At 48.0% G+C, this 25,443-nt stretch overlaps 13 protein-coding genes across 13 annotated transcripts; 6 read left to right on the forward strand and 7 right to left on the reverse strand.

Annotated features, from left to right (window-relative positions):
• Positions 1 to 998: 998 nt before the first annotated feature.
• C7M61_004726 (uncharacterized protein) lies at positions 999 to 1,922 on the forward strand (the record flags this gene model as incomplete). The annotated part of the gene is made up of 1 exon (XM_024860043.1): positions 999 to 1,922. The coding sequence occupies one exon, from the start codon at positions 999 to 1,001 to the stop codon at positions 1,920 to 1,922; it is 924 nt and encodes a 307-aa protein (XP_024711793.1).
• A 710-nt stretch (positions 1,923 to 2,632) lies between these two features.
• PBP2 (Pbp2p) lies at positions 2,633 to 4,126 on the forward strand (the record flags this gene model as incomplete). Its single annotated transcript, XM_024860044.1, has 1 exon — positions 2,633 to 4,126. One exon carries the CDS (start codon positions 2,633 to 2,635, stop codon positions 4,124 to 4,126), a length of 1,494 nt encoding a protein of 497 aa, XP_024711794.1.
• An 85-nt stretch (positions 4,127 to 4,211) lies between these two features.
• OPT8 (Opt8p) lies at positions 4,212 to 6,311 on the reverse strand (the record flags this gene model as incomplete). Its single annotated transcript, XM_024860045.1, has 1 exon — positions 4,212 to 6,311. The coding sequence occupies one exon, from the start codon at positions 6,309 to 6,311 to the stop codon at positions 4,212 to 4,214; it is 2,100 nt and encodes a 699-aa protein (XP_024711795.1).
• Positions 6,312 to 6,827: 516 nt separating this feature from the next.
• On the reverse strand, positions 6,828 to 7,841 carry SNF4 (AMP-activated serine/threonine-protein kinase regulatory subunit; the record flags this gene model as incomplete). The annotated part of the gene is made up of 1 exon (XM_024860046.1): positions 6,828 to 7,841. One exon carries the CDS (start codon positions 7,839 to 7,841, stop codon positions 6,828 to 6,830), a length of 1,014 nt encoding a protein of 337 aa, XP_024711796.1.
• A 679-nt stretch (positions 7,842 to 8,520) lies between these two features.
• ZRT2 (low-affinity Zn(2+) transporter) lies at positions 8,521 to 9,603 on the reverse strand (the record flags this gene model as incomplete). The annotated part of the gene is made up of 1 exon (XM_024860047.1): positions 8,521 to 9,603. One exon carries the CDS (start codon positions 9,601 to 9,603, stop codon positions 8,521 to 8,523), a length of 1,083 nt encoding a protein of 360 aa, XP_024711797.1.
• A 1,984-nt stretch (positions 9,604 to 11,587) lies between these two features.
• Positions 11,588 to 13,891, forward strand: C7M61_004731 (uncharacterized protein; the record flags this gene model as incomplete). The annotated part of the gene is made up of 1 exon (XM_024860048.1): positions 11,588 to 13,891. The coding sequence occupies one exon, from the start codon at positions 11,588 to 11,590 to the stop codon at positions 13,889 to 13,891; it is 2,304 nt and encodes a 767-aa protein (XP_024711798.1).
• A 57-nt stretch (positions 13,892 to 13,948) lies between these two features.
• Positions 13,949 to 14,419, reverse strand: C7M61_004732 (mitochondrial 37S ribosomal protein MRPS8; the record flags this gene model as incomplete). Its single annotated transcript, XM_024860049.1, has 1 exon — positions 13,949 to 14,419. The coding sequence occupies one exon, from the start codon at positions 14,417 to 14,419 to the stop codon at positions 13,949 to 13,951; it is 471 nt and encodes a 156-aa protein (XP_024711799.1).
• Positions 14,420 to 14,545: 126 nt separating this feature from the next.
• C7M61_004733 (uncharacterized protein) lies at positions 14,546 to 15,298 on the forward strand (the record flags this gene model as incomplete). Its single annotated transcript, XM_024860050.1, has 1 exon — positions 14,546 to 15,298. One exon carries the CDS (start codon positions 14,546 to 14,548, stop codon positions 15,296 to 15,298), a length of 753 nt encoding a protein of 250 aa, XP_024711800.1.
• A 26-nt stretch (positions 15,299 to 15,324) lies between these two features.
• On the reverse strand, positions 15,325 to 16,056 carry C7M61_004734 (polynucleotide 3'-phosphatase; the record flags this gene model as incomplete). The annotated part of the gene is made up of 1 exon (XM_024860051.1): positions 15,325 to 16,056. One exon carries the CDS (start codon positions 16,054 to 16,056, stop codon positions 15,325 to 15,327), a length of 732 nt encoding a protein of 243 aa, XP_024711801.1.
• Positions 16,057 to 16,147: 91 nt separating this feature from the next.
• C7M61_004735 (U4/U6-U5 snRNP complex subunit) lies at positions 16,148 to 16,771 on the forward strand (the record flags this gene model as incomplete). Its single annotated transcript, XM_024860052.1, has 1 exon — positions 16,148 to 16,771. One exon carries the CDS (start codon positions 16,148 to 16,150, stop codon positions 16,769 to 16,771), a length of 624 nt encoding a protein of 207 aa, XP_024711802.1.
• Positions 16,772 to 17,608: 837 nt separating this feature from the next.
• On the forward strand, positions 17,609 to 18,361 carry C7M61_004736 (uncharacterized protein; the record flags this gene model as incomplete). Its single annotated transcript, XM_024860053.1, has 1 exon — positions 17,609 to 18,361. The coding sequence occupies one exon, from the start codon at positions 17,609 to 17,611 to the stop codon at positions 18,359 to 18,361; it is 753 nt and encodes a 250-aa protein (XP_024711803.1).
• A 535-nt stretch (positions 18,362 to 18,896) lies between these two features.
• CPR3 (peptidylprolyl isomerase) lies at positions 18,897 to 19,436 on the reverse strand (the record flags this gene model as incomplete). Its single annotated transcript, XM_024860054.1, has 1 exon — positions 18,897 to 19,436. One exon carries the CDS (start codon positions 19,434 to 19,436, stop codon positions 18,897 to 18,899), a length of 540 nt encoding a protein of 179 aa, XP_024711804.1.
• A 368-nt stretch (positions 19,437 to 19,804) lies between these two features.
• SAC3 (Sac3p) lies at positions 19,805 to 25,411 on the reverse strand (the record flags this gene model as incomplete). The annotated part of the gene is made up of 3 exons (XM_024860055.1): positions 19,805 to 21,012; positions 21,059 to 21,147; positions 21,414 to 25,411. 3 exons carry the CDS (start codon positions 25,409 to 25,411, stop codon positions 19,805 to 19,807), a joined length of 5,295 nt encoding a protein of 1,764 aa, XP_024711805.1.
• Between the last annotated feature and the right edge of the window lie 32 nt (positions 25,412 to 25,443).

Here is a 25,443-nt window from a genome sequence, read left to right on the forward strand (position 1 = left end):
GGAGTTTTCTGGTGATGTTCGGGTAGAAGATTTGGATTTTTGTTTTGGAATTTTGTGGCAAGGCGGTGATTGAGTTGGTGGTTTGGGTGCAAATTGTAGCTAAGTATCTGGTGAGGCTCGCCTAGACCATAAGTTGATGATTTTTGGCCGTCCATTGCCGGATGAACTGAGGGTATTTGATGGTGATGTTTGAGAGGGTGGGATTTGTTTTGGGGTTTCGAAGTGTCGTGCGGTTATTTGGTTGTCGGAATGGCTGATGGGATTGTGGTTTCGGCTGGGTTGGATCGGTGATGAAGCAGGCGAGTGTTCTTGACAGACTGATTCGAACATCGAGAAATTCAATTTGTTCTGTTCATGCTGATCTAAGAAGAAAAGCAGATTAAGTATTTGGAAGATAATTGCTGGTGCCGCTCGGTCCACAGGGTATCAGGTTAACCCACGGTGCTTCTGGTGCAGAACAGGCTCCCGGGAAGCTAGTTGAGCGTGATTTTCATCAAAGGATATGCTGAAGATGGGGAGGAGGTCTATGGTTAATTGCTGCTCGTTTAATAGACTTCTCGTATTTATGTGGGGATTGTCGTGTTTCTCTTTTTGGTCCATGTAGTAAATGGCTGCGAAAAAGTGAAGACGTAGTCATGGCATCGAAGATTTGGCCAAGATAGTAGGTAACGAGACGAGGCAAAAAAGAAGATAATATGAAAAAAAAAGTACTATTTCAAAGACCTAAATCGCAATTCATGATATTGTAGAGACGGACAATCCAGATTAATCGGCATATACTCTGGGTTCGATAAACCACCCATTCACTTGATTAAGTTGCAAGGGTAACTCGAAAGAACACAAATAAAAGGACGTTATGTCTTTTACTCATGATACAGGGCGATAATCTCATTTTCGATCCAACCCAGTACTTTAAAAGTGTACATCGTTACACTACTGCCACCCACTTTTGTTGATATACCTGCGCACAGTCTCAGCACAACTACAACTACTATCTAATGGCCCGTAAAGAAGCCCCAGCGGCACCCGCCGAGCCGGCTACTCAGCCTGACAAGAAAAATACGGCTGAAGGAAATCTGGAAAACGAAGAAGAGGATTACGTCGAGGAAGATGATGAAGACTATGACCCAGAAAAGAAACAACAGGAAGAGGACCAGGAAAGTGATAACTCAGACAACGAACCCGAACCAGACTACTCGGCTATCAACACAGGCGTCAGTCAAGTAAGAACGCGAACACAAAGATACGAGGAGGAGCTTGGAGGTGGTAAGAAGCGCAGAATAGACCCCAGTGGCCTACTACAAGACGAGCTGAGGGTAGACGTGAATGCCATCTTTGAATCTTTGAAAAGTGGCAACGACGACACAGATTGGACTACGCTTATAGATAAGGATGCTGTTGTGGAGGAGAAGAAACCCGAAGAGCCCACAGACCCCCACGAAACTAGAATGGTGAGAATTGAGACCTCCTACACTTTTGCAGGCAAGTTGGTCAAGGAGCTGAAAATGGTGCAGGCAGATTCTGCTGAAGCGAAGGCGTATCTCAATTCTGCAAGTGGTATAACGATAGGAGGCGAAGGTGAAGGTCAGAAGAAGCTGTTTGTCACTGTTGTGCGTACGATCAAGGGAACAGACGAGCAAGTGCCCCTCATGATCAAGCTCAAGAGACCATCGCTTATTGACAAGTTCCTCAAAGGTGACAAGAAAAACAAGCTCACGACACTTGAGAAGTCTCGTCTTGACTGGGCCAGTTATGTTGACGAGGAGAAGATCCAGGACGATTTGGCCCTACACAATAAGGCCGGTTACCTTGACAAGCAGGACTTTTTGGGTCGTATGGATGCCAAGAGAGATGTCCAGTACCAGCGTGCCAAAGAGCTCGAGCGCCAGCGCCAGTGGCAGCTTCAGCAGAAGGGAAAGTAAGAGGGGATTCAGGAAATTGGGTAGAGTTGATGCTACAGCTTTGCATAAGTTTTATGATTCCGCTTTTGCCTCTGAGCGGAGTCATCCGCCACCAATGGAAGGCTTAGAAGGTATGTCTGCCAGACTAAAGGGCCGAAGAAATCTTGGTGTTCTTTCAACCAAATATCAATTCACCTGATGGTTCACTTTCAAAAGCATAACACGATGGCTCGCCGGCAATTGCCCACTCCAACTCGTCAACTTCAATGCGCATAGACGAGGGTCCATCCTCCACACATCGTGGTGGCGCCACCATAGTCCAACTTGATCAATCTGCGAAATGGCGAAATTGAGGAATCCACGAAGTCAAGATTCGCTAACTCCGTGACCTGGACAGACAAAACTAACTTTGGCCGCCCAATTGAGCCCCTTGGACCTTCGCGTCATGTTGCAGCCATCTGAAACTCCTGTCGAACCACAGCCATTGCCACCGATCTGCAAAACAAAAGCGGAGACGGCAATTTGAACAGGACTGTAATAAGAGAAAATAAATTTAATCTCTATAGCAAAATCAACCAATAACCAATCGTAATTGTTTCTTTATTCGGACGGGATGGGGTGTCGGGGTGTTACCGACTGCATGCGAAGAACGATACAAAAAAAAAAGCGAGTCCAAACTTGTACACCCATCAACTTCTTCCTCTTGTCCTCCGAAAATAAGTTATCTCTGAATGTCAAACATCCTCAAAAGAAAAAACGAAGAGGTCGAGCCGCTGTCCGCGGAAGGTGACCAAATCAACAAAAGAGTCGCTCTTGATAGCGAGCAGTTGGAGGAGTCCGAAAAAAAAGAAGAACAGTCCCAAACGGCGCCTACTCTCAGTGACAATGTTTCCTCTGACAAAGACACTTCTACTTCCTCTGAAGACGTGACCAGTAAAAAAGAGGAGCCTCCTTCTGCCGCTGCCTGGACCGATAACACGCTAATTTCCTCTGAGCCTGCGGAATACGACCCTGCCAGTTCGGCACTGAAACCCGTCTATCGGGAGAAAGAAGACGCTACAACCGTTTCTCTTCGCATGTACTGTCCTGTCAAGGAAGCCGGTGTTATTGTGGGCAAGAAGGGTGAGACAATTACTCATCTTCGAGAGAAGGCTAACGTGAGAATCAATGTCAGCGAAAACTTAAAGAACGTTCCCGAAAGAATTGTTTCTGTCAAGGGCTCGGCTGAGAATGTGGCTAGAGCATTTGGTCTCATCACTAGGGTCATCTTAGAGGAGCCTGAGGACGAGCCTGCCTCTATCATGAGTAAACAGTATAACTTGAGACTCTTAATCCCACACCCGTTGGTGGGATACGTCATTGGCAAGTCTGGAAGCAAATTCAGAGAAATTGAGGAGAACTCGGCCGCCAAGCTCAAGGCTGCCGAACAGCCCTTGCCTTACTCTACCGACCGTGTCCTTGCGGTCAACGGTGTGGGTGATGCTATCCACATCGCCGTCTATTATATCTCTCAGGTGCTTTTGGAACATAAGGATGTCCTCAAAAAGCACAAAATTGTGCTTTACAACCCTGCAAACTACCGCCACCAGATGCCCACTGCTAACCCTCTTCAGAACATGGCTATAGCACCTCAACAACCCCCTCAGATGCCATTCATGGGTGCTCCTCAAAACATGTCGCCATTGCAAGGATTGACAGGCATTCCTGGTGTCACTGATCCAAAGGCCGCCTACCAGCAGGCTGCCAAACCTTACAACTTCCAGATGATGTTTCAACCCTCTGTTAGACCTGAATTCAGCTCTCCTCAGCCTCAACCACACATGTCTCAACCACAAATGGCTGCTCCTCCTATGAATATTCCTGCTCAGAACTCTTTCACCGATGAACACGGTAACACCATTGTTGGCGATGTGATTACTCAAATGCCAACTCAAATCAGTCAGACTCCTGAGAAATACAATGAGGATGTCTACGTTGCCAACTCCAACATCGGTTCTGTTATCGGCAAAGGAGGCAACAACATTAAGCAGATCAGAGAGACTAGTGGCTGTACCTACGTTAAAATTGAGCCCGACCAGAACCAGACTTTGCTTCTAGGTGGCGGCAAGGGTGTAACTAACGTTAGAAAGTTAACCTTGACGGGCTCATACAACGCCATTCAAACGGCCATTTTCCTTATAAATCAGCGTATAAGTGCTGACAAGGAGAGAAACGGTGTTCAGTAAACGAAACCTGAACGAGTGCATCGGAACATCCATACATTACCTCTGTCTATAAATCACCCTTCTACCCTTGTTTGTACAATATCACCTAAAGATGGGGCACTCTTAAGCTTGTCAATAACATTGTAAACCCACTGAGTAGTCCCTCTCCAAGAACAAGTCCACTGCTAAAAATGACCATCTTCACCTTCTCGTCCTTACGTTTACCAGCACGCTGGATCCAGACATAAGCTATAAGTCCACCAAGGAACCTCGCCAAAGTGAAGTTTGGGGTATTGTAAATACCAATTCCAACCGCCACTCCATTTGGCAAGTATACCAAATATTTATGGTATCTGTGACTGGAGGGAACGATATTCTTCACAGCGGAAATGATACCAAAAACCACGGCAAATAGCACACAAAACTCAAAGGCATGAGGCGGAAGCCCCTCTCCTGTGACAAGTCTTGAACAATCAATCCAGACCACTGCAGTAGGAATTCTGAACATCTGGCTAGGAATTTCATAGACTGAATTGTACACCTTGTACATGATGGAGCTCACAAACACCGAGTAGATCGTGCCAATCAACTGGGCGGTGAATTGAGCTTTTGGTGAAGCACCAAGTAAATGTCCTGTTTTGAGATCTTGCATTAAATCACCAGCTTGTTGAGCGCCAGCTTCAGCAATACCTCCGGCGATGAGATTGATGAGAATGCGTGCTGGATGGTTATGAGGAATGATTGTGGCGAAGATAAGCTGTGAAAGTTTTCCGATTCCACTGACGGGATTGAGGTCAGTTTCTCCCAAGGCACGAACGCCGAGAATGGAGAAAAAGAGAGCCAACACAATTGCAATGAATGTGGCGTAATGTGGAACGAGGGAGCCAAAAACGGAATTGATAGCCCACATGCAAATTATGGAGGAAATGATAACACCCACCACTGTGACTTTGTTGCTGATTAGATGTTCAGGCAGTAGATCAGTGAAAGAGCTTTGCTCTGAAACAGCATCACTCTCGGCTTCCAAAGAATTGTAGTTCGTGGAGGAGCCACCTAGCAAACGTTGGTGTACTTCTGAAGAAGAACGGACAATCAAGCTGGACACTCCAGAATGCAACGATTTGTATGTCACAACGGCAAATGATACCAACGAGTCGGCAATCATGACACTCAAACTCAACCAAAGGATCCAGCCTTGTCCGCCTGTGACCCAATCATCGATCGGACCTGGAGCCCAACCAAGGTATTTGGACATTGGTGCAAGGACACCCCACCCTAGAATGGCTCCGAATAACATGTATGAAACTGACGGGAGTCCCATGATGATGCCTTGACCAATGTAAGCAGGAGACGGCTGGAAGTTCCATTGGTACACATTGGAAAGTTTGTGACCAAAGATCGGAAGCATCTTGAGCACAGGGACAAAGTAGGATGCAAGAGTGTAAAATGCCGAAACAATGAATGTGATGACGAGAAACCTGATGTTTGTGTTGTATGTTTCCTCTGTCAGGGCAAGTTTGATGCCATTGGAGTCGGAAGGTCTGATGACACCTCCATGGGGGTACTCAATTGAAGAGTCTGAGTCTGTAGCGTCTGTATCCTCTGGTTCCTTCTTTTCGCTGTATAATTCAGTACCGTGCAAAACCAGAATAAGCGTTGCCGTGGCACTGCCCGAAGGAAATGGGAGCTTTTCCTTGATGATGACTTGTTTCCGGAGTGGTACAGCAAAGAAAACGCCAAAAAGCGCCAACCCTAACGACCAGACCATCAACTGGGAAAGCGAAAGAACAATCTTTGACCCTGTTCCGCTCTCCTCTTCAGTAAGAAACTTCTCTATGGCGGGTACTATACCAACCAAACCATAAGCCAAAGGACCAGTACCGACTGCAACAGCCACACTTTGGATATAAACATTTTCCACATCCGTAAACAGCTTGGCCATTGGCGAGCACCTGAATATCGTGAATCCAAGTAATGCTGACGGGAGTGACATCATGGAAACCCAGCCTGTTTGGAGCCCAAACTGAAAGTTTGATATGAGCACCACCGTTCCGATAAGCAAACCCACAAGGGTGGACTTCAAGGTCACCTGAGGAAGATCCACCTTTTCATTCCAATGGAGTCTTTGCTGTAAGCCTGCGTTGCCATCTTCCTCGATTTCCTGGACCAGGTCAGGCAGCAGGCTTTTGATGGTGGGGCTGTCCATGGACCAGCGATTGAGATACTAAGAGACCTGTAGATGTGGTGCTATGATGGCCTGAAGGATAGAGTTTCGAAGGGGAATCAAAATGTGAATATCCTGTAAAGAAGCTGTGGAGGGTAGAAAAGCAAGTTCCCACCTCCTGCTGCAGGGTGCTTATTAATGGCACTGACTCTTTTTTCAGTGGTGTCGCATCGGCTCTGCGATTGCGAAATCTATATCATAGAATGCGCGGTGGCTCGGGTTTAGCACCCTAATCCGGCAATGCTTATCGAGCCGCCGAGGAGAGAAAAAACTTCCTTCGGCTCCAAGCACAGATGACGAGAAGCTCGTAAAAAAAGAACAGCATCGTGCTCGGCCCGGGGACCGCCATTGATCTGATGCTCCGGAAAGCTCAGTTCCGCGTTAGCAATTCTCCGCTTTGTGGCTCACAACGCCGCCAACCCCATAATGCGCAGCCAAAATGTGATAGAGCCTCTATTTCGTGGCTCCTAGCTTTGGCCAAACCTCACGCTCTACCGTCTAATCCTCTCCAAAGAGCAAGTAGTCCAAGATATCGCTCAACGTAATCACACTGACCAACTTGCAGTCGTCGTCCACAACAAACAATCTATGAAGTCTCAGCTTGCGGATGGTGTCCATGATGGTGCTGAGTCTGTCGTTTTGAGTACACGTGTGGACACCTTCGAAGTCTTCTGGTCTCCGGAGCAAGGCCTCGCCCACGCTCAAGTCCAAGTCTGTGTACATGCCCGCCTTGACAAGTGCCAAAACATCAACGGCCTCGTAGACATTGATCAATTTGCCGTGCTCGTCAACGATAGGAATCGAGGAAACAGACTTGTGCGACAAGAGGTGAATCACCTCAATCACAGGGGTGTTCATGGTACAGGTGCTGATATCCTTGGGTTGGCTCAAGTTGGAGATGTCACGGAGAGGCTTCAACAACATCTTGGTCTCCTTACAGTTCAACGCCACGAACTTCAAGATTCTGTACTGGGTCAACACAGACACCACAATCTCACGATGTGTCTTTTCGTCCTCGTCGATCAAGGGGATTCTTCTAGCCTTGGACTCCAACATCTTCACACACGCCTCATACAAGGACTTGAAAGGGTGGATGTAGACGGTCTCGATGGGAGCCACACCAATGTCCTTCTCTATGTCACGCAACCCATCGAGGGTCAACTGGTCGACAAACTCAAACTTCTCGGGAAACTGGAAGTAGTACTGAATAACGTTGATGAAGTCGCTCAGGGTCAATAAACCGGCAAAACGGGACGTCTTGTTACTCCACAAAGGAGCACTGACAATATTGTTTTGTAGCAAGATGTTCAAGGATTTTTTAACCAACAAGGACGTGTCCAAGACAATCAAACGGTATGAAACGGGCAACACATCGTAGGAGGTCTTGCTCTGCAAAAATAACCGAATGGCCTTGATACCAATTCTCTGATCGTGTTCGATCTGCTCTGCAGAAAGAGACTCGATGTAATCGTTAGGAGTGGCGGCCGGAGGTTGTGAGGAAACGTCAGCCATATTTAGAAGTTGTTCCAGTTGTAGGGTGGACTATGTATGATAGATAGGGCCCGACTGGTTTATGGATATACGTAGTTGTCTCTCTCGGTAGAACATTTCTGAGAGCGACTGTGTGCAGTACCACCATAAAAAATTGGCTAGGGGAGGGTTGAAATGATTGAAATAGGAAGGTAGCAGGGTGGTTGTAATTTATGTTTGAAAAATGTTGAATTTGTGGGAAGATTTGGGGGATTTTTAAAAAATTTTTTGGTGCACCCGCTTTGGGATAGCTTGACTAAATAGGCAGAACAGAGCAAGGATCGAGACTTTTCGTCGGAATTATCTACTAAAGATGCAAGACGGTTCAAAAGAATTTTTTCTGCCAAGAGAAACGTCAATCGTGTTACAGAGGGTTGCTGTAAAGTCCGCTCATCAATAGGCGCTAGACAGTGATGACGATGAGGCAGCCGCTTGCTCAAGTGGAGAAAATATTACACAATATCGCAAGGCGGCCTTTTACTTTGTGGAAGACGATTTAGTCGATCATTGGTTCTTTAATCGATGGAGGCTTTCCAAACCAACTCATCAAATCGTAAAGCCCAAGTAGATATCGAGAAATGCCTACACCTCTAGATCAACTGATCAATGATCAATCTATTAAACGCAACATATGAATTAAAGAAAGACGGGAGTGCAGAAATTAGGCCCATCTACCCAACAATGCCATCAAACCGGCACCCACACACATGATAGCATAAGCAACAATCATGCGCTTGAAACCAGCGTCACCCTTGAAGTCGTCAGTGAACAAGAACTCGTGGGCCATCAACTCCACAAGACCGGTGTAAAGCAAGATACCAGCGGAGATGGAGTCGAAAATACCGTTGACAATCAAGGCGGTACGGTGGTTCTCAGAGTAACTGTTTCTCACACCAAGACCAACGGCAATGGCAATTGGAGTACAGAGACCGTAGGCAAAGGCCAACAACCAAGGAGTCCATCTCTTGCCCTGAGGCCATGGGGTGGCGGCGATTCTGGTACCCAAACCCAAACCCTCAAAGAGCTGGTGGAACACAATGACAGGGTACAAGGTCTTGAACTCGTTGTCGGCGGTGGCAAGGGCCAAACCAACGAAAACAGAGTGGAAAATGATACCAAACTCCAAGACGAAGATGGCCAACAACTTACCGTAGAAGTTCTCCAAGTCGTCCTTGGAGTCGTCGTCATCCACATGGCTGTTGGCGTGAGCAAAGTGCTTAGGGTATGGGTTCTCGTCAGTGCCAGAGCTGAGCTTGGCCTCCTCATCGGACTCAGCGTTCTTCTTGTCCTTGACGTAGGCAGAAGTGTCACCGAAGTGAGAGTGGGAGTGACCACCTTCACGGGACTCGAGCTTCTTGTCGACATATCTGAAAGCCAACAACTCCATGAAGAAGATGATGAAAAGCGTCACGAGACAGATACCGTAGGCGTATGGGTAGATCGTCCAGCCATCGCCCAAGCAGTCGTTGCCCAAGGCATCGGCAGCAGGCTCCAACAAGTGGATAAAAGCAGTAGCGATAATGACACCAGAACCAAAGAACTTGGCAATGAAGAAGCACCAGCCAGGCAATCTGATGAAGGAGTATTTGGAAGAAAGAATAGGGAACACGGCACCGAAAGTGGAGGCCACCAACACCACGAACACCGAGGAGATACGGGCACCAAGCATGCCGCTGTACTCGTTCTCACCGCACTCGTCTCTCTTGTGGAGGTTCTCCACGACGTTAGCCACAACCGAGTCCATGTTTGAAAAAAAGTGCTATAATCTGCCAAAAGAGCCAGGAAGAGGGGCCTTTTTATGTCTCGAGCGGAACCTGGCTGCTAAAAGTTGCACAATGGCAGTCTGCAGCAGAGCCATGCGGCGGGCCTTTTTCCACACACACACACTTGCAAAAAAAAAAGAAGGGCAAAAATGCAAATCGCCCTTTTCCTCAGAACCACCACGGTGCTGCCGCCCCGCCGTGCATACCATAGTTAACAGCCGCCAGCAAACAGAAACCAACGGTCCAGCGGCAATCGCAAAGATATTTCCCAGCAATTTCACCAAAACCCTCTCATCTCGCATCAATAGCTGTCAAGGCTGTCAAAGCTGTCAAAATTTGGAAGATCGGGTCTTGGCTCTTGGCATCCCACCTCGAGTGTATTTCGCAGAAGAAAAATTTCTGCACATTTCACCCTGGCAGCAGGGCTTCACAATTCGCATTCAACACCGCTCTAATTGGCTGTGGGGCGTACCCTGGTGGTTTACAGCAGGGTGGGTATTCAGCGTCTCGGCAATGTGGTGGAGCGTTTTTTAAACGGCCTTAGACCGGCGGCTGCAAGGCATTTGTGCAAGGTGGCTATCGAGCGATGAGCTGAGGAAAATTTGCTATTCTATGAATTAAGAGATAGAATTTGGGGTTTGGGCTTTTTGGTGGTGAATTATGAGTGTATTGGCCTCCACGGATCGCTGCATTGATAGGACCCCCCTCGAAGTGCATCCACCACCGCAGATTATAATATCCTCTTTTTGTGCACTTTTCGTACATTTTTTCTGCTCTGTGGTGCATTTCTTCTGCACACTCGGAGAATTCGTGCCGCACAATTGTAAGCTCGTGCGTCGCTGCTACAAATCCATAGACTAGGCTGCATTTTTTTTGTAACCAGACCCTGGAAATCGAGGCTTGCTCGAGCGGTTCGCTTAAGTAACAAAGCCTCAGACCCTTGGCGGTTCGCTAGGCTATACTTGCTGATCACCTCGTCTGCATTGCGCCCCATCTCCGTTTTCTTCAACCTTCTTTTGCATCCACCCTCTGTCACTTTTATCGTCACACTTTGCAAATCAGCCTTCCTAAAGCAATTGAGTCTGACCCAATGCAGAATGCCTCGGAACAATTGCCGCAACTCGCCGGGGCCTTTGTAGATCCAGCAACCCAGGAATGCTAGCCGCATCTGCCTACTATTGTTAATGTCTCGAGCCAGCTGCAATTAATTAGGCAAAGCTAATTTTCATTGGGCGTTTGTGTCGTTTTGTGGCACGGACCAAACTAACTAGCGAGCCGTGTATCCCGCTTCGACATACCCTGGAGGTCCCGTTTGCGCTTTCGAACGATTGTCGAGGCATGGGGTCCAATCAGGCCATCTAGGGGTATAGACGAGCCACAAAGGCGTTGACGGTTTGTGGTTCGGTTAGATGCATCGGGTAGGGTGCCGGGGCGGAGCCGGGAACGAGCCGGGGAGGTTTGAGCCGTGCCCTTTTTATTTTCAAGTTGCAATTATTTGAACCTTAATTCCAGGGATTGATTAATGAAGGTGGGATTGGATTTGTCAGTCACCCAAGTCAGTGGCTAGTGATATGAGGGTTTAGTGAGTGGGCAGGTTGTCCCGATGTGCTATGCTTTTTTCAGTATAGTCACTATCTACCGCCACTAGCTAACCGTCTGGCTATATTCCCTTCAATGATGGAAGATATTCACTACACAGCCTACTTCTCCAATAGTCACTATGATGGCAAAGAATTTCCCCTTTGCTTCCCCTTTCTATTTTTCTCTTTTGGGTTTGACCGGAAAATATCTCGTAACTTTAAACTACAAGACGCCCATTGCTGTCAATTCCGGAAGTCGAAAAAGTCCTAGACAGCGCCATGCTGGCCGTGCGCCACTACACCATTTATGTGCACCGCACTACCATCGTGTCCAGATACACCAGCGAGTGATTTGCACCCACACCACCAACCAGAGACAATAGCAATGTCTGACACAGGATCCGAAAGCACCATAGATAGAGAGGCCAGACTCGCGTCCGCAAGGAAGAAGTTCGAGGAGGCAAGGAAGAAAATGAAAAAGCCAACAACACCAAATCCAGAACAAGTCGGTGCTAGTGCCAGACTGCCCGATACAGCCACCAAGGCCAAATTGGCCGAAAACTACCAGTTGCACAGCACCATAGAAGAACAGAGAGCGACAATCGACAAGCTCAAAGAAGAAAACACCGATTTGAAGCTCACAAACATGGACCTCAAGGAACAAATCAAGGCCCTCGAACAGAATATAGAGAACCTCAAGGCGGGCAAGCCAGAGGAGACGCGTCTGCTGAGAAGCAAGTTTGATGACTTACTTGATGATGATTTGCTTGATGACGACGAGGATGATCCCAATGCCGATACCACGTACGGTCAAGCCACTGGTACACCTATTCGTTCCACCAGTCGATCCGAGGTTCTTAGACTGTTTTCAAGCCACCTGGAAGCGGACCAAAAAGACTTTGAAGACTTTGACAAGAAAATCGACGCCGGTCTTCTGGACATTGTCCTGTCGATCGTTGGCAGGGTCAGCACAGAGGCACCATCTGGTGTTCCTGAAACAGCTAACGATAGAGCTTTGGAAGAAGTGGAAAGCAAACCAAGCGATGAAGGAAAGCCTGATCTTGACGAGTTGGATCTTGGCCCTATTGATGACACAGAGGACTTGAACGCGGAGCCTGAAGCCACTGAACAGGAAGCCCAAGACGTTCACGAGAACGAACCTAGAAAGCTTGCTGCTGAGCCTGAAGCCGAAGACCTCAACCTTGAGGATGTGCCGTTAGAGGACGAAAAGCCTATAACTGACGATGTTCTGTCTAAGCTAGACGATCTCGATTTGGGCCCAATTGACCCTGCTCAGGGCGAGGAAACAGAGAAGGACAAGGTAGCTGAAACGCAAGCAGACTCAGCCGATGCCGAGAAGGCCGATGCCGAAAATGCTGAACAAGAAAAGGCTGAACAAGAAAAGGCCGAACAAGAGAAGGCCGAACAAGAGAAGGCCGAACAAGAAGAGGCAGAGCAGGAGAAAGCTGAACAAGAAAAGGCCGAGCAAGAAGAAGCTGAACGCAAGGAAGCAGAAGAAAGAGCTCAACAAGAGCAACTAGAAAAGGAGCGTGCTGAACAGGAAAGAATTGAAGAGGAAAGACACAGGGAAGAGAAGGCGGCCGAGGAAAAGGCCGAAGAAGAAAGACTCGAAAAGGAGAGAGCTGAAAAGGAGAGAGCTGAAAAGGAGGCAGCTGAAAAGGAAGCAGCTGAAAAAAAGGAAGCCGAGCGTCAAGAGGCAGAGGAGAAGGCCGAGCAGGAGAGACTCGAGCAAGAAAGAATCGAGCAGGAGAAACTCGAGCAGGAACAAGCAGAACAGCAACGCATAGAAGCTGAGAAGGCTGAACAGGAAAGAATCGCCAAGGAGAAGGCCGAGGAGGAAAAAGCGGAGGCAGAACGTCAAGAACAAGAGCGTCTTGAACAGGAGAAGCTAGAGCAAGAGAAGGCTGAGCAGGAGAGAATTGAACAGGAAGAGAAGGAGAGAGCTGAACAGAAGAGAATTGAGGAGGAGAAGGCTGAACAAGAGAGACTTGCGGAGGAAAAGGCCGAACAAGAGAGAATCGAGCAGGAGAAAGCCGAACAAGAAAGACTAGAGAAGGAGAAGGCTGAACAGGAGAGAGCTGAACAGGAGAGAGCCGAAAAAGAAAGAGCTGAACAGGAAGAGGCTGAAAAGGAGCTTGCTAAGGAAAAGGAAGCGAAGCTTGATGCCGCTCTCTCGGCAGATCTCGAAGACGTTGAAGTCGAACCACTCCAGCCTGAACCCGAGCCCAAGGCTTCTGAAGCTCCATTGCCAACTCAGGAAACAAGTCAACCAGATGCCGTTGACCTCAACTTAGAGGTGCAAGATGGAGTATCCAGTCACCCCACAGGTCAGGAAGCCTCCCAGCAGCAGGATCTCAATAACAAGTTTGACAATATTGACTTGGGACCATTGCATGATGAAGAGGTTGCATTGAACAACGCTGACTCCAAGTCTACTGACAAGCCCGATGACTCCATTTTCGACTTCTCTGCCTTCCAAGGTGAAGACGTCTCCTTGTCACAAATTTCTGATTTCCCCAATGAGTACGCTACGGAAGAACAAAAAGCAATTGCCATGTTCTCCACCGAGACTGCTGATTTCAAAGAGCGCCTTATGATGTGGAAGAATTGGCAAGTCGACATGACTGGCTGGACTACACTGGGAATCCCACCAAAAGTGGCGCTCTAGCTTAGAGTGGTTTGATGAGCTATGAATACTAATGCACAATGTTGTCTATTTACACGATTATTTGACTCTGCACAAGGCCAATCCTTGCAAGTCTCTCTTTGCAGCCTCCTGGATCTCCACAACCTCGTTGTCTTCTGTTCTTAGGAATATACACTCAGCAGGTTGGAGTGGTTTGATGAATCTGACAGGGAAACCAGAGGCCAAGGCCTTGACCTCAGTTGTACTCAAGTTGACCTTTCTGCCTGGCTTGGAAACCAATGAAAGATCTCTGATAACTGGAAGATTGTTTCTGTATTTTATGCCCAACCACAAACGGCGGGTCGCTATGTTGTCAGGGGTGACATCGACAGGCTTTTCATCTGGTCCAGCTGTTGAGCCTCTTTGTATAGACGAGAGGAAGCCTTCCTTGTATAAGTTGAGGGCAACCTGCAAATGCAACCTAGATAAAGGCACTGACGTAAGGCCAATATTCACGTTCGTGCAGTTTTTTAAATGGGCACAGAAGTTGGCTAGGCTGGACAACGACATGCTTGTAATGTAGAAGCTCTTTTTCACTGGAGTAGCTGGAGAAAAATTCAGATCGTGGTCACGTGCGCGCCTTGGTACTGAATCTGCTCTCCAAAGAATGGTGCGACAATAAGTTGCAACCATTTCATGTTTCGGTCTTTGGTTTCTGTTCCTAGGGTTTCGGTCAGATCAGCATTTTTGCCTTCTAGGTTCTATGCTACTGCCCGTAAGCCTCATCTGCCAGACCAGGGCCCCAAGTTGAGGTACCTTTTCGTGGTGGTACTCGCATCGTACGGTCTTTTGCATTATTGTACGCAAAGAATGGACAAGAACAAGAAGCCCCAGACCTCTTTCTCGGAGCGTGAGTTCGAGGAATACGAGAAGAGGACTGGTTTGCGCAGAAGAATGAAGTTGATTGGTCCAGACAAGCAGGACCAGTATGCCTTCTATGCGGTACCCTTTAGCGCATCAAAGTCGATCGCAGACACCTTGAAGGAGAAGCTTCAGGGAAGGGAAGTTAAGGTCATCAACCCTTCTGAGTTGATGGACAAGGAGGTCGAGCTGGAAGGAAAGTACTCGTACCTCATTGAAGATATCAGGGCCTCAGGTAGACTGGTTCCAAAAGGCTTGCTCACCGCTTTGGTGAAGAACGAGGTCAACCTCTTCATGAACACCACCAAGGGCCAATACGATACCGATATTGTGTTGCTCAATTACCCACAATCGACCGATGAGGCGATCAAGTTCGAAAACGATGTTTCCGACATCCACTCTTGTCTAGTGCCTGACAACGAGGAGGTGCTCAAGAACAACTTAGATGCCGAGCTGCTTAGAAAAGTCAATAACGTTGTCGGATACTTCGACATCGTCAAAAAGGTTCAAAAGTTCAAGGACGAATAGACGTCAACCCCATGTAAATAGCAATGTCACTTGAAGAACTCCTCTGGAGTATAGAACGGGATACCCACGGCTTCTGCAAACGCCTTATCAGAGTCCAGAAAGTCCAACTCTCTTCCAGCTGCGTCCCCCACGTAGAAGGATTTCTCCTTATCTATAGAGCATTCTTCAAAAACATTTTGAAGGTACTCCTCGACCCTCTCCCACATACCAATGGCTGGCTTACGCATATTGTTGTGCTTCTCTTCAGAACTGATCACTTTCTGCTTCCCCTTTGGCCTTTTTGGTGCTGCAACCACAAGAGCATTGTCCAGTATCGGACCCAAAGAAGCCACTACCTGGTTGATTCTTTCCTTCAAGTTTGTGTATGATTTTGACGGTTCGCCCTGAGTGGCAATGACGCCACCCTGATTTGTAAAGATCACAAATATCGTACCCTTCTCAATCTCCTCTGTCACCTTAGCCTTAGCATTCTCAAACCAACACCAGTCACCAGGCCCTCGAGCGAATTTGGATCCTGACTTTGTATTAACGAGCGTTCCATCTAGATCAAAACACGCCAATTTGAGCCTCTTAGGGTACTGGTGTTTCCTCACATATTCAGCAAACGCGGTTTTCTGGGGAAAGTTGGTGATACAATGGGACCCCTCCACCTTCCACCTAGAAGAAAACGATTTGGCCAAACTGCCAAAACTCCTTTCTGCACTCTTCACGTTGACACGTGGTTTGGCCAGTGGCTTGGCCACCTTCAGCCCTAGCATGGATGTTATATCTTTCACCATGAGTAGTAGCATGCGCACCAATATCAACACTTTCCTACACCACCTTACTACATATCATCTGCCATCGGGCATGGAAAAGACGTCGAAGGACCAGTATGGTCGTAAACTGTGGAATGTTGAGGCTTACGAGGCAGAAGCCAAAAAGGGAAAAAAGCAAGATGTCTCTGAAGAGGCCAAGGCAGCAGCCCAAAGACTAGGGTCTGATCGCCTCAAACATCGAGCCGATCTTTTCCAGGAGACAGTCTCGCTGGTCAAAAAACGTACCTTGATTGCAGACCCGGCAAGTGGACGAAAACGATTTGGTTTTGTTTGTCCCATTTGCGATCTTTCTTTCCGTGATACATTGGCACTTGTGGACCACATAAATCTGCCGCAACACATCAAAAAGGCTCAGGATCTAGCTCGGGCTGAAGGATCTGAAGTTGAAGAAGTCTCTGGAGGCTTCAGACATGCTTCACCTGAAGAAGTCGCTCAAACGATAGAGACACTTGTATCACAGAAACTACGAGAAGCTGCAGCCTCAAAGGGACGAGAGTCGATGCAAGAGAGGGTCAAGAAGCGTGCTGCATTTATGGAGAGACGCGCTGACAGGAAAAGAGAGAAGAGAAAGCGTAGGAAAGTGGGATCCGAGATGGAGGATTCGGAGATGGCCAGAACAATGGGTTTTGGTGGGTTTGGGTCGACGAAGGTGTGATGGGGTATGGAGTTGATTTTTATAGAGTTATGGGGGTGAGATAGGGCTGGCGTAGGTAGCCAGCTTGGATGAATTTGACGATGTGAATGACGACGATGGTTGTGTAGATGTTTTTCTCGAAACACAGTACTTGATTTTCCTAAGCGGCGAAGAGATGTGACCATTTCAAGACATTTTATTTTTTTGACACCAGCAGATACTTTTGTTCGTAAGCAGATTTTGTTGTCAAATCAGAGGACTGCCCTTCTGGTAGGTACTATACATTTGCATCCATAGTTATGCCTCCATTGCAACTCATATCAGCAACGTCTGGGTAAATTTCACTTCTTTTCAATTCTTTTCGATTGGGTATCAAATAGTCTTCAGAAAAGATTTCCAATCCAGAGATAAGAGGAAAGCATTGAAACATCAGTCTTCACTATGCTCTTAAAGTTAGGAATTTCGCAGCCATTCATCCTATCTCTTCGATTTCCTCGCATACAACAACCATGCCAATAAGCAAACAACATGGTAACAACGAATCTATAATCCTTCAGCTTCTAATGTAATAAATAATTAATTAAACGAAGTAAAAACAGACTATCCGATGGCCTGGTTACTGCTCATCTCAATACTGATATCGTGTGAGCCATCTGTAAAAACGCTAACTCAGGTTCAAGCCAGCCCATAACTTGACCGAAAAAGAAACAAAATCCTAATTTTATTTTCTTCACACCCCCTGGAGAAGCACTCTGACCTATTAGTAGAATTCCATAGCTGAAGCGAAGCGTCCTGCATGTGCAGCGACCCTCACCCAATGAAAACCTCATAAAAACGCTTTACCACCTACTCAACCTCATGGTCAGATTCAACTTCAGCGTGCCCTTCGGCGCCTTGTTCAAGTACAAGCCCCAGAAGTTCAACTTTGCCCTTGAGCAGGACATCAGGTCCAAGTTGGACTCGTTGCCTTCCGTTACAAAGATATACAGTAACCCAGACGGAACGCCCAGAGTGCCCAGCGATTCTGAATTCAAGACCATTGCTGACTTGCAGAACTTGTACTACCAGAGAAACTACCTGGAGTGGAACTTCCTTCTTCCAGGAATCCCCAAAGAACAGTTGGAGTTGTTCAAGGACAACTCGCAGGACTTGAAGAACTTCCAGTTTGTCACCAAGGACGCGGGTAAGATCATCGACAAGATCCCATACAAGGACGAGACCACAGGGGAGCTAAAATGGAGAATCGTCCGTGAGACAGAGAAGGCCGAGGGCTGGGAGGTGCCTTACTTCTACATTGTTTTGCCAGCCTTCATATACCTCTTATACTCCAAGTACACAGCGCAGCAGAAGAAGAGAGAGCAAGACGGTCCCGAATGGGCTGAGAAGGAGTTGCGCTTGAGAGCCATGGAGGAGTACTTCCACGGCGACACCGCCAAGGCCAAGGAGTTCTTGTCCAACGAGGGCAAGTCGGAGAGAGAGCTCAGAGACAGAGACGACTTGGTCGTGGCACGCATCTTGGCTGGCGACTACGATCGCTTGTCTGAGTTGAAGAAGAAGTTGCCCAAGGACTTGATTCCAAAGGTAGAGAAGGACGAGATGGTGACCATCTAAGCCATCGGTGTACTAAATGCATGATAAAAGTAGGATGGATGTGTAGAGACCCTAGAAGGGGCGGTACCTCTTAAGGGGCAAGAGCTTTGAAGAGGTTTCGAAGCGTTATATCAGATTTCGGTCAGAGTTAAGTTGCTTTTGATGCGATGAATATACTGACTGAGGAGCCCATCTCTTTTCTATGTCGACTGAAAAATAGCCAAATTTTGCCTGATTTCCTTCCGAATTCAATGAAGCTATTTAGCACTCTACCCTTCTCTATCCTATTCATGTTGAAACCTCATTTGGTTGGGTCAAAGCCTTCTACTTACCATGACTCAATACACCATTCCAGTGAACATCACTTCCAAAGCACCCATAAACGTACCTTCAATTGCAAACCTTTAAAACTAATATTCATGCCTGCAAAAGCTTCAGCTGCAATGATATCATCAGTCATACCCACTAGACTCTCTTCTACCTCTCCACAACCCTACCATCTACACCTCTCGAAACGTCCGGCTTAAACTATATACTCAATGGACGGCGTGGCCGCTTACTCAAGCTCGCCAGACTCCTCAACCACAATGGCCGATCTGGTCTGACCAGAGCCAGAGCCCTCAGCCTCAATGGCCTTGACAACGTCCATACCCTCAATGACCTCACCGAAAACAACGTGAGCGCCGTCCAACCGTGGGCAAGGCACGGTGGTGATGAAAAACTGGGAGCCGTTGGTGTTAGGACCAGCGTTGGCCATGGAAAGCAAACCTGGCTTGGTGTGCTTCTTGGTGAAGTTCTCATCGGCAAACTTGGCACCGTAGATGGACTTTCCACCGTAACCCTTGCCGGTCTCGAAGTCACCGCCCTGCAACATGAAGTTTGGAATCACTCTGTGGAAGATAGAACCAGCGTAACCGAAGCCCTTTTCACCAGTACAGAGAGCTCTGAAGTTCTCGGCGGTCTTTGGCACCACATCGTCGTACAACTCGAATTTGATGGGGTTTTGCTTGACACCATCGATGGATGGAGTGATGAAGACCTTTTTGCCAAAGGCTCTGGAAGCGGAGGCGAAGTTTCTGATGGAGGTTCTGAACATGGTGGTTGTAGTGGAGAATTTCGCACTGGTGAAAAGTTGGAGATGTGGAGAATGTCCAGAGTGGTGAAGCGATAGTTTTTGGAGGCAAGTTTTTTGGAGGCAAGTAAAATCGGTCTTTTTTTGAAATTGATTTTGGTGGGATGCCCCACAAGTGTATTCTTCTTCAATTGACTGGGGGGCCATCGACTTCTACACCTCCATCCATACAATTAACAACCTTAATAACTATATGCTCGAACGCTAAATCAACGAGTGGCGCCCGTATGGTCCATGGCCCTGAATATCTACTTAACAGCCAGACACGAATATACATTTTCACATTTTCGGATGACCAGGAGAGCGTTCGTCCTGGCAGCAGTGTTCGTAGACTAAAAGCTCAACAAGTCAATCTCGCCATTGTTGTTACCGTTGCTGGCGGGCTTGCTGGGTTGGCTGGGCTGCGCTGGCTGGCTGCTCAGAGAACCGAAAAAGTCATCGTCCTGCTCCTTCGGTTGGCTCGTCTTGGCAGCAGGCTTGTGTGTGGTTTTAGTCTTAGCGCTGGAGAAGAGCGACGAGAAAGCATCGTTGTTGGCAGAAGGCTTGGCTGGGCCCGTCAGAACAGCACCACCGAACGAATTGCTGCTGGCAGGCGTGTAGGTTGGCTGCTGATACGTCTGTGAAGGCTGCCTCAGGCCAGCAGCTGGCTGTGAAACGTAGAGACTGGCCAAGTTGTTCAGGAGACTGCCGGTGTTGTTCAGGGAGGGAGCAGCCTGGAAGTCGTCGAAATCGTCATCGTCGTCGTCAGCGGCGGCAGCAGCAGGAGCAGCCGTGCTGGAAGCCTGAGCGCTGGTGCCAGCGTCATCGTCAAAGTTCACCAAGTCGCCCAAAAGATCAGGCTCAGGAGCGGCCTTTTTGGCAGTGGCATTCACCTTCGAAGAGCCCGTGGTGCTCTTGGAGCGGCCAGGGTTGGAAGAGGTGGCCTCCACGTCGTATTCCTCGTAGTTGTCGTTTCCAGAGCTGCCGTTTCTATATTCGTCGGCAGGGTCGTCGTAACGAGCGCCAAAAACGCCACCGTCACCGTACACTCTGGAAGTGAAGTCGCCGTCTTCCTGGCCGTAGCCTGTGGTGATGGAAGAAGCACCGCCAAAAGCAGCAGAGGACACACCGCCAAACTTCTTCTGATTGGCTCTCGCCTTTTTACGCTCGGAACGGATCAAAGCGTCGTCGTTCAAGAAAGTAACAAGGTTCTTGGAACGGTTACGCACATTGATGCCCTGGTCACGACCCTTGGAGTCAATGTAGTGGAACGACTTCAACATCTGGATCAACGACAAGTTGGCCCGCACGTCGTCGACAATCCGCTCAGATCCGTTCTTCACAAGGTAGTCCAACAATTGTAAAGACTTGTAGATTTGCCTCCATTCGTTGGCAGCCTTTTCAGTGAATCTTCTAAAGACAAAGCTGAGAATCTCTTCTCTTTCTCTGTAATTGTAGGTACCGGCGGCGATCTGAGCCATCAATGTGGTCGAGGCACCCCAAGGCTCGTTGTTGGTAGCCTCACGGACCTTGGCCTCCATTTCTGAAAGGTTCATGGCGACTGTGGTTAGTACTGATTTGGTTTGAGTATCATTATTGCTACATACCATTCTGAGCTTTACGGACGTACGCCTTGGCATCGTACAAAGAGAAGTTCTTTGCAGCGTCTTTGAAATAGTCCATTTCCCGGCTTTTTCTTGGTGTTTTTTGTGGTGGGGCAGGGTGCTTCGGAATAGCCAGGAGCCGATATTTGTTCACTTTCTCACTCGCTTTCCTCACTAAACCTGCTCAATACTCACAACCCCCAGTGTGCAGGTCCGCTCCCGTGGCTGCAAAATCTCCACCTGTGATAAAGTACATCAGGCTGATTTTTTGTAACGGGCCCGGATCGACGCGGTGAGTTCCCGAAGCTCATCTACCTTTTTCGGACCACGGGAATTTCTGCCTCCGGGAGATCCGAACGGTGTGCTTTCCTCCAAAACGCTCACATTGGGCCCAAACGAACCGAGCACGGACATGTCCTTGGTGTCATGATTCAAGAAGGAATTGTTAAGATTGAGCATGGTGTTGTTCCCCAAAGTGGTGTTGAAACCACGAGTCGTGTTGGCGGCTGTGCGGAACGATGCATTGCTCAAGTCCATCAGATTGTTGATGTGCTTGTTGAGATAGCCCATCTGCCGGCTTTGTTCTGCCCTTTTAAGTGCCTCTGCTTCCTTGGCCCTTAAAGTGGTCTCGGCTTCCTCAGTGGTTCTCATCCTTCTGGACTCCTCTTCTTCCTTCCGTTTCCTCCTTTCCATCTCGGCCTCTAGTTTGGCCTTCTTCTTGATTCCACGAGCAGTAAGCTTACCCTTGAACCGCTCGCTCATCCTTGCCATTCCCTTGTTGAGAGTCTCCGAAACACTTTCCTCGCTAGACGACATGTCGCAGAGAACCAAATCTTGCACAATGTCTTTCGGAATCTCCTCGAGACGCATTAGCTGTTTGACCTCTTGAGGTCCCAATCTCACACCTTGTGTGTCCCAAAGTACTAAAAGAACTTGCACCTTGTAAAGGCAATAACGGTTGCATATTTGGAGAAGCTTGTGAAGAATGCTTCCGTCTCGCTCGAGCTTGGCCTGCAAGCTCCCGTACCGTTCTGCCTGTTTCTGGTCAGCAAGGCCACATTCAAAAACCAAAAAGGCACTATGGTTAAACGAGCTTTCTTTGAGGACATTACCGCTGGGTAAACTCTCGATATCGAGCTTGATTTTGCTGTTGGCCACGGTGTTTCTGTAAAATTGGCCGTCTTCAGAGACCAGCAAGTTGAATTTCGTGTTTAACCATTTCGAGTATGCCAATGCCCAATCCTCGACAATCATCAAGCACTTGATGTCGATAACATTGGGGGCTTTTATGTTGGAAGCACATGTATCGACGAATTTGTCGAGATTGATCGGTTTCCAAAGATCCTCGATCGCCAGTTGCTTCTCACTCATGTGCTGGAAGCTCTCGTTTCTTGGAGAATGATGGACTCTCTTTCTAAACAGTCCATCCATAGAGCTTGACAGTGAGACTCTCTTGAGCAATGGCCTTTTGAAGGAAATCGATTGAAGCTCCTGGAGCTTCTGCTTTCTTTGACTATTGCTGGCCTTCTTTTTCTCATAGCTTGAACGCAAAGCTTGAAGGGTTTTCTTGACGGCTAGCTTCTTCAGGAAGTTATCAGCTTGGGCTCTCAAAGCTGACTCATATGTGACCTCGTCTAAGAATGCCTTGTAAAGTTCGTTCGCGAGACCGCCAATCAACTTTTGCCTCTCAGTAGCTCTATTTTCGTACTTGATGATTCGAGGAAGCATCTTGTGGAGCTCTTCGTCAACAACCTGAGCAAGGATATCATCGAATGTGGCCTGCACTGCTTTGGGATAGTTCTTCATATCTGTAATCTTCGATGGTGTAGAGACCACTGGCAACGCAGGGGCCGGTTTGGGCTCAAACTTTGGTGGTGCTGTCTCTATAGGTGGTGCTGGTTTCGTTAATGCTGGAAGCGATGGCGTGGAGCTGAATGTTGGCGCTTTCTCCTCCTTCAAATCAACAACCTTTGGTTGGAAACCCGAATCTTTATTTGGTTGCGCTGTTGAGTCAAAAGGATAGCTGACAGCAGCGCCAAAGGTGACCTTGGGTGCAGCCTTATCTGTTGCAGCGGGGTCTTCTGATTTAATGAGTGGCTCCTTTGGTGTAATTGCGGCTTTGGGAGCTTCAACTGGGGTCTCCACTTTGGCTGAAGCTTGTCCAAAAACACTAGTGGGTTGTTGTTTAGTGTCAGCTTTCGGTGCCGAGCCATTTTGTGATTTCAAAAAGTCCTCGAGGTTCAAGGAGCCCACATTCAGCGTACTTTGTGGTGTCAGACTGAAACCAGATCCAAAGCCTGAGCCCAGGCCAAACCCGCCAAATCCCTTGGATGGCTGCGCAGGCTGCCCAAACTGAGAAGATGACGGTGCCAGTCCAAAAGCAAACAGTGAAGGAGTCTGGTTATTGGCTGATGTCTGAGATGAGTCTTTGGCGGGCTCCAGGCCAAATGTACCAAATACGGATGTCATAGAATCGGCTGCCTTGGATGCATTAGATGCCTTGATGGGCTTTTTGGGAACCAGGGCGATGATGGGTTGTGTAGTTCTCTTGAGCTGCAAGTCCGCATTGGAGAGACCAGAGTTGACATAATCCTTGTATCTGAGACCCTTGGATTTGGCATTTAATTGTTCGGAGTATGCTTGAGAAAGTTTTGGCTTGTCGTTGTAGCAATTGAGTTTGTATTTTGTTTCCAACTTTTCCTTGTTGAACAAGTCGACTAGAAGGTTACCATCTTCATAGAACGTGTCGACCTCGTAATACTCCACAAAAGAAACTAAGTCTGCAATTGAGTCAAAACCTAGCATTTCTTGAAGCGAGGTGGCTAAGAATGCACGGCCTTTTGTATGATAAGCTCTGGTCATGGATTTGAGGGCGTAAAAGCGGTACTCGTTGAAGTGAGTCTCGAGTAAACATGCAAGAAGGAAGGGCGTTTCAGGGTGGTAGACTAGACGGAAGAACTCGACGAAAAAGTTGAGAGCTCCGACTGAATTAGAGTACCCTCTTTCGATGACATTATTTTGGGACATTAGTGTTCGAAGTCGGAGGGCGAGCTGAACTTGCTTTGACTTAAGGATTTCATCAGGGAGCGTCTGAACCTCTCGCTCCAACTCAGGGTCTCTGAAATGGCTGATTAACTGGTATGCTCTGAATTCTGCCTCGTTGGGGCAAATACCGCCGTGGTTTCTGACGTCCTGGTAAATCTCCGTAAGAGTTTGAAGAGCCTTGTTAAGTTGTTCAAGCTCTTGTTGCTGTGAATACTCCACGTCGCTACCTGCCATTATGTGTAAGGAAAGCAAGTGGATACGCACGATCCGCTCGTTGCAGTCAATGGCCTCGGGGCCATAAAAATTCTGATAAATGAAGTCCTGTCTTATAGATCTAGTTCTGTCCCAAATGAATGAGTGTGCTTCGGGAAGTTGCTCCAAGACATTCTCTGTAATGTAGTCTAGTGTTTTTTGAAGAACATGTGGTGGTCTCACGTCTGAAGGCATCAGAGGTGGTTGGCCCGCAGCAGGACGCGAGAATGCTTTGACGGCTCTCTCTCGAGAAATCTTGTTTGTAACTGGGTCTTTTTCAAGCGACTTCACGTTGTTCTCTAGTGCTCGACGGACCCTTTCAAACACGGGACACATGTCGAGGCAGGTTCCCTGGAACACAATGGCCTCGTTCAAGTCCTTTGTAGTGTTTTCAGCGTCCACTAGTCCCAATTCCTCCATCTTCTTCCGCTCTGTATCCCTCATTTTCTGGAAGTCCTCGTATATGCCTTGGTAGTCTCTCCCAGCGTTGGATGCCTCTATTTCGAGCATCTTCTCCTGGTTTTGTTTGTCCCACTCATTGGGCTTGAACTCGGGCGTGATCAACATTCTGGGCTGGGAAAGCATAAATCTAGGTACGGGCCGTTGGGCTCTGGGTTTAGACTGTGCCAGAAACCCGTAGCTTGAAGGATCGTCAAACAAAGAGCCGAGCTCGCCATTATCAGTATTTTGGTTATTCGGCGTAGGCTTCACGTAGACATGCGGTTTGTGGCCTCGTAGGCGTCGCAGTAGACCTTGGTTCTGGTTCTGACCCTGGCTGAAAATCAGGCTCTGTTCTTGTTTCACCTGATCTGGCGGACCTTGGGTGCTAGAAGGTCCCGAGGCGGCCCGCTGACCATCACGTGGCCGTCTATACGTGGTTTTGCTGCCGTCATTCCTGGAGCTCTTGGGTCTAACGTACACATTCTGGTTGCTAGGCCGGCCTGGCTTCCTGGACTGGCCATTGCTGGGAGGCTTTTTGCGTCCACGTTTGGGATCGTACCCTGACTGGTTTGGACCAGCAGTCCGGGCCGTCTGAAGACCGCCTTGTGGAGCAGACATGGATGGTTGGTTGTATGTGGATTGAGTAGTTC

This window comes from Candidozyma pseudohaemuli (assembly GCF_003013735.1).
Source record: "Candidozyma pseudohaemuli strain B12108 chromosome Unknown scaffold00017, whole genome shotgun sequence".
Taxonomy (NCBI): domain Eukaryota; kingdom Fungi; phylum Ascomycota; class Pichiomycetes; order Serinales; family Metschnikowiaceae; genus Candidozyma; species Candidozyma pseudohaemuli.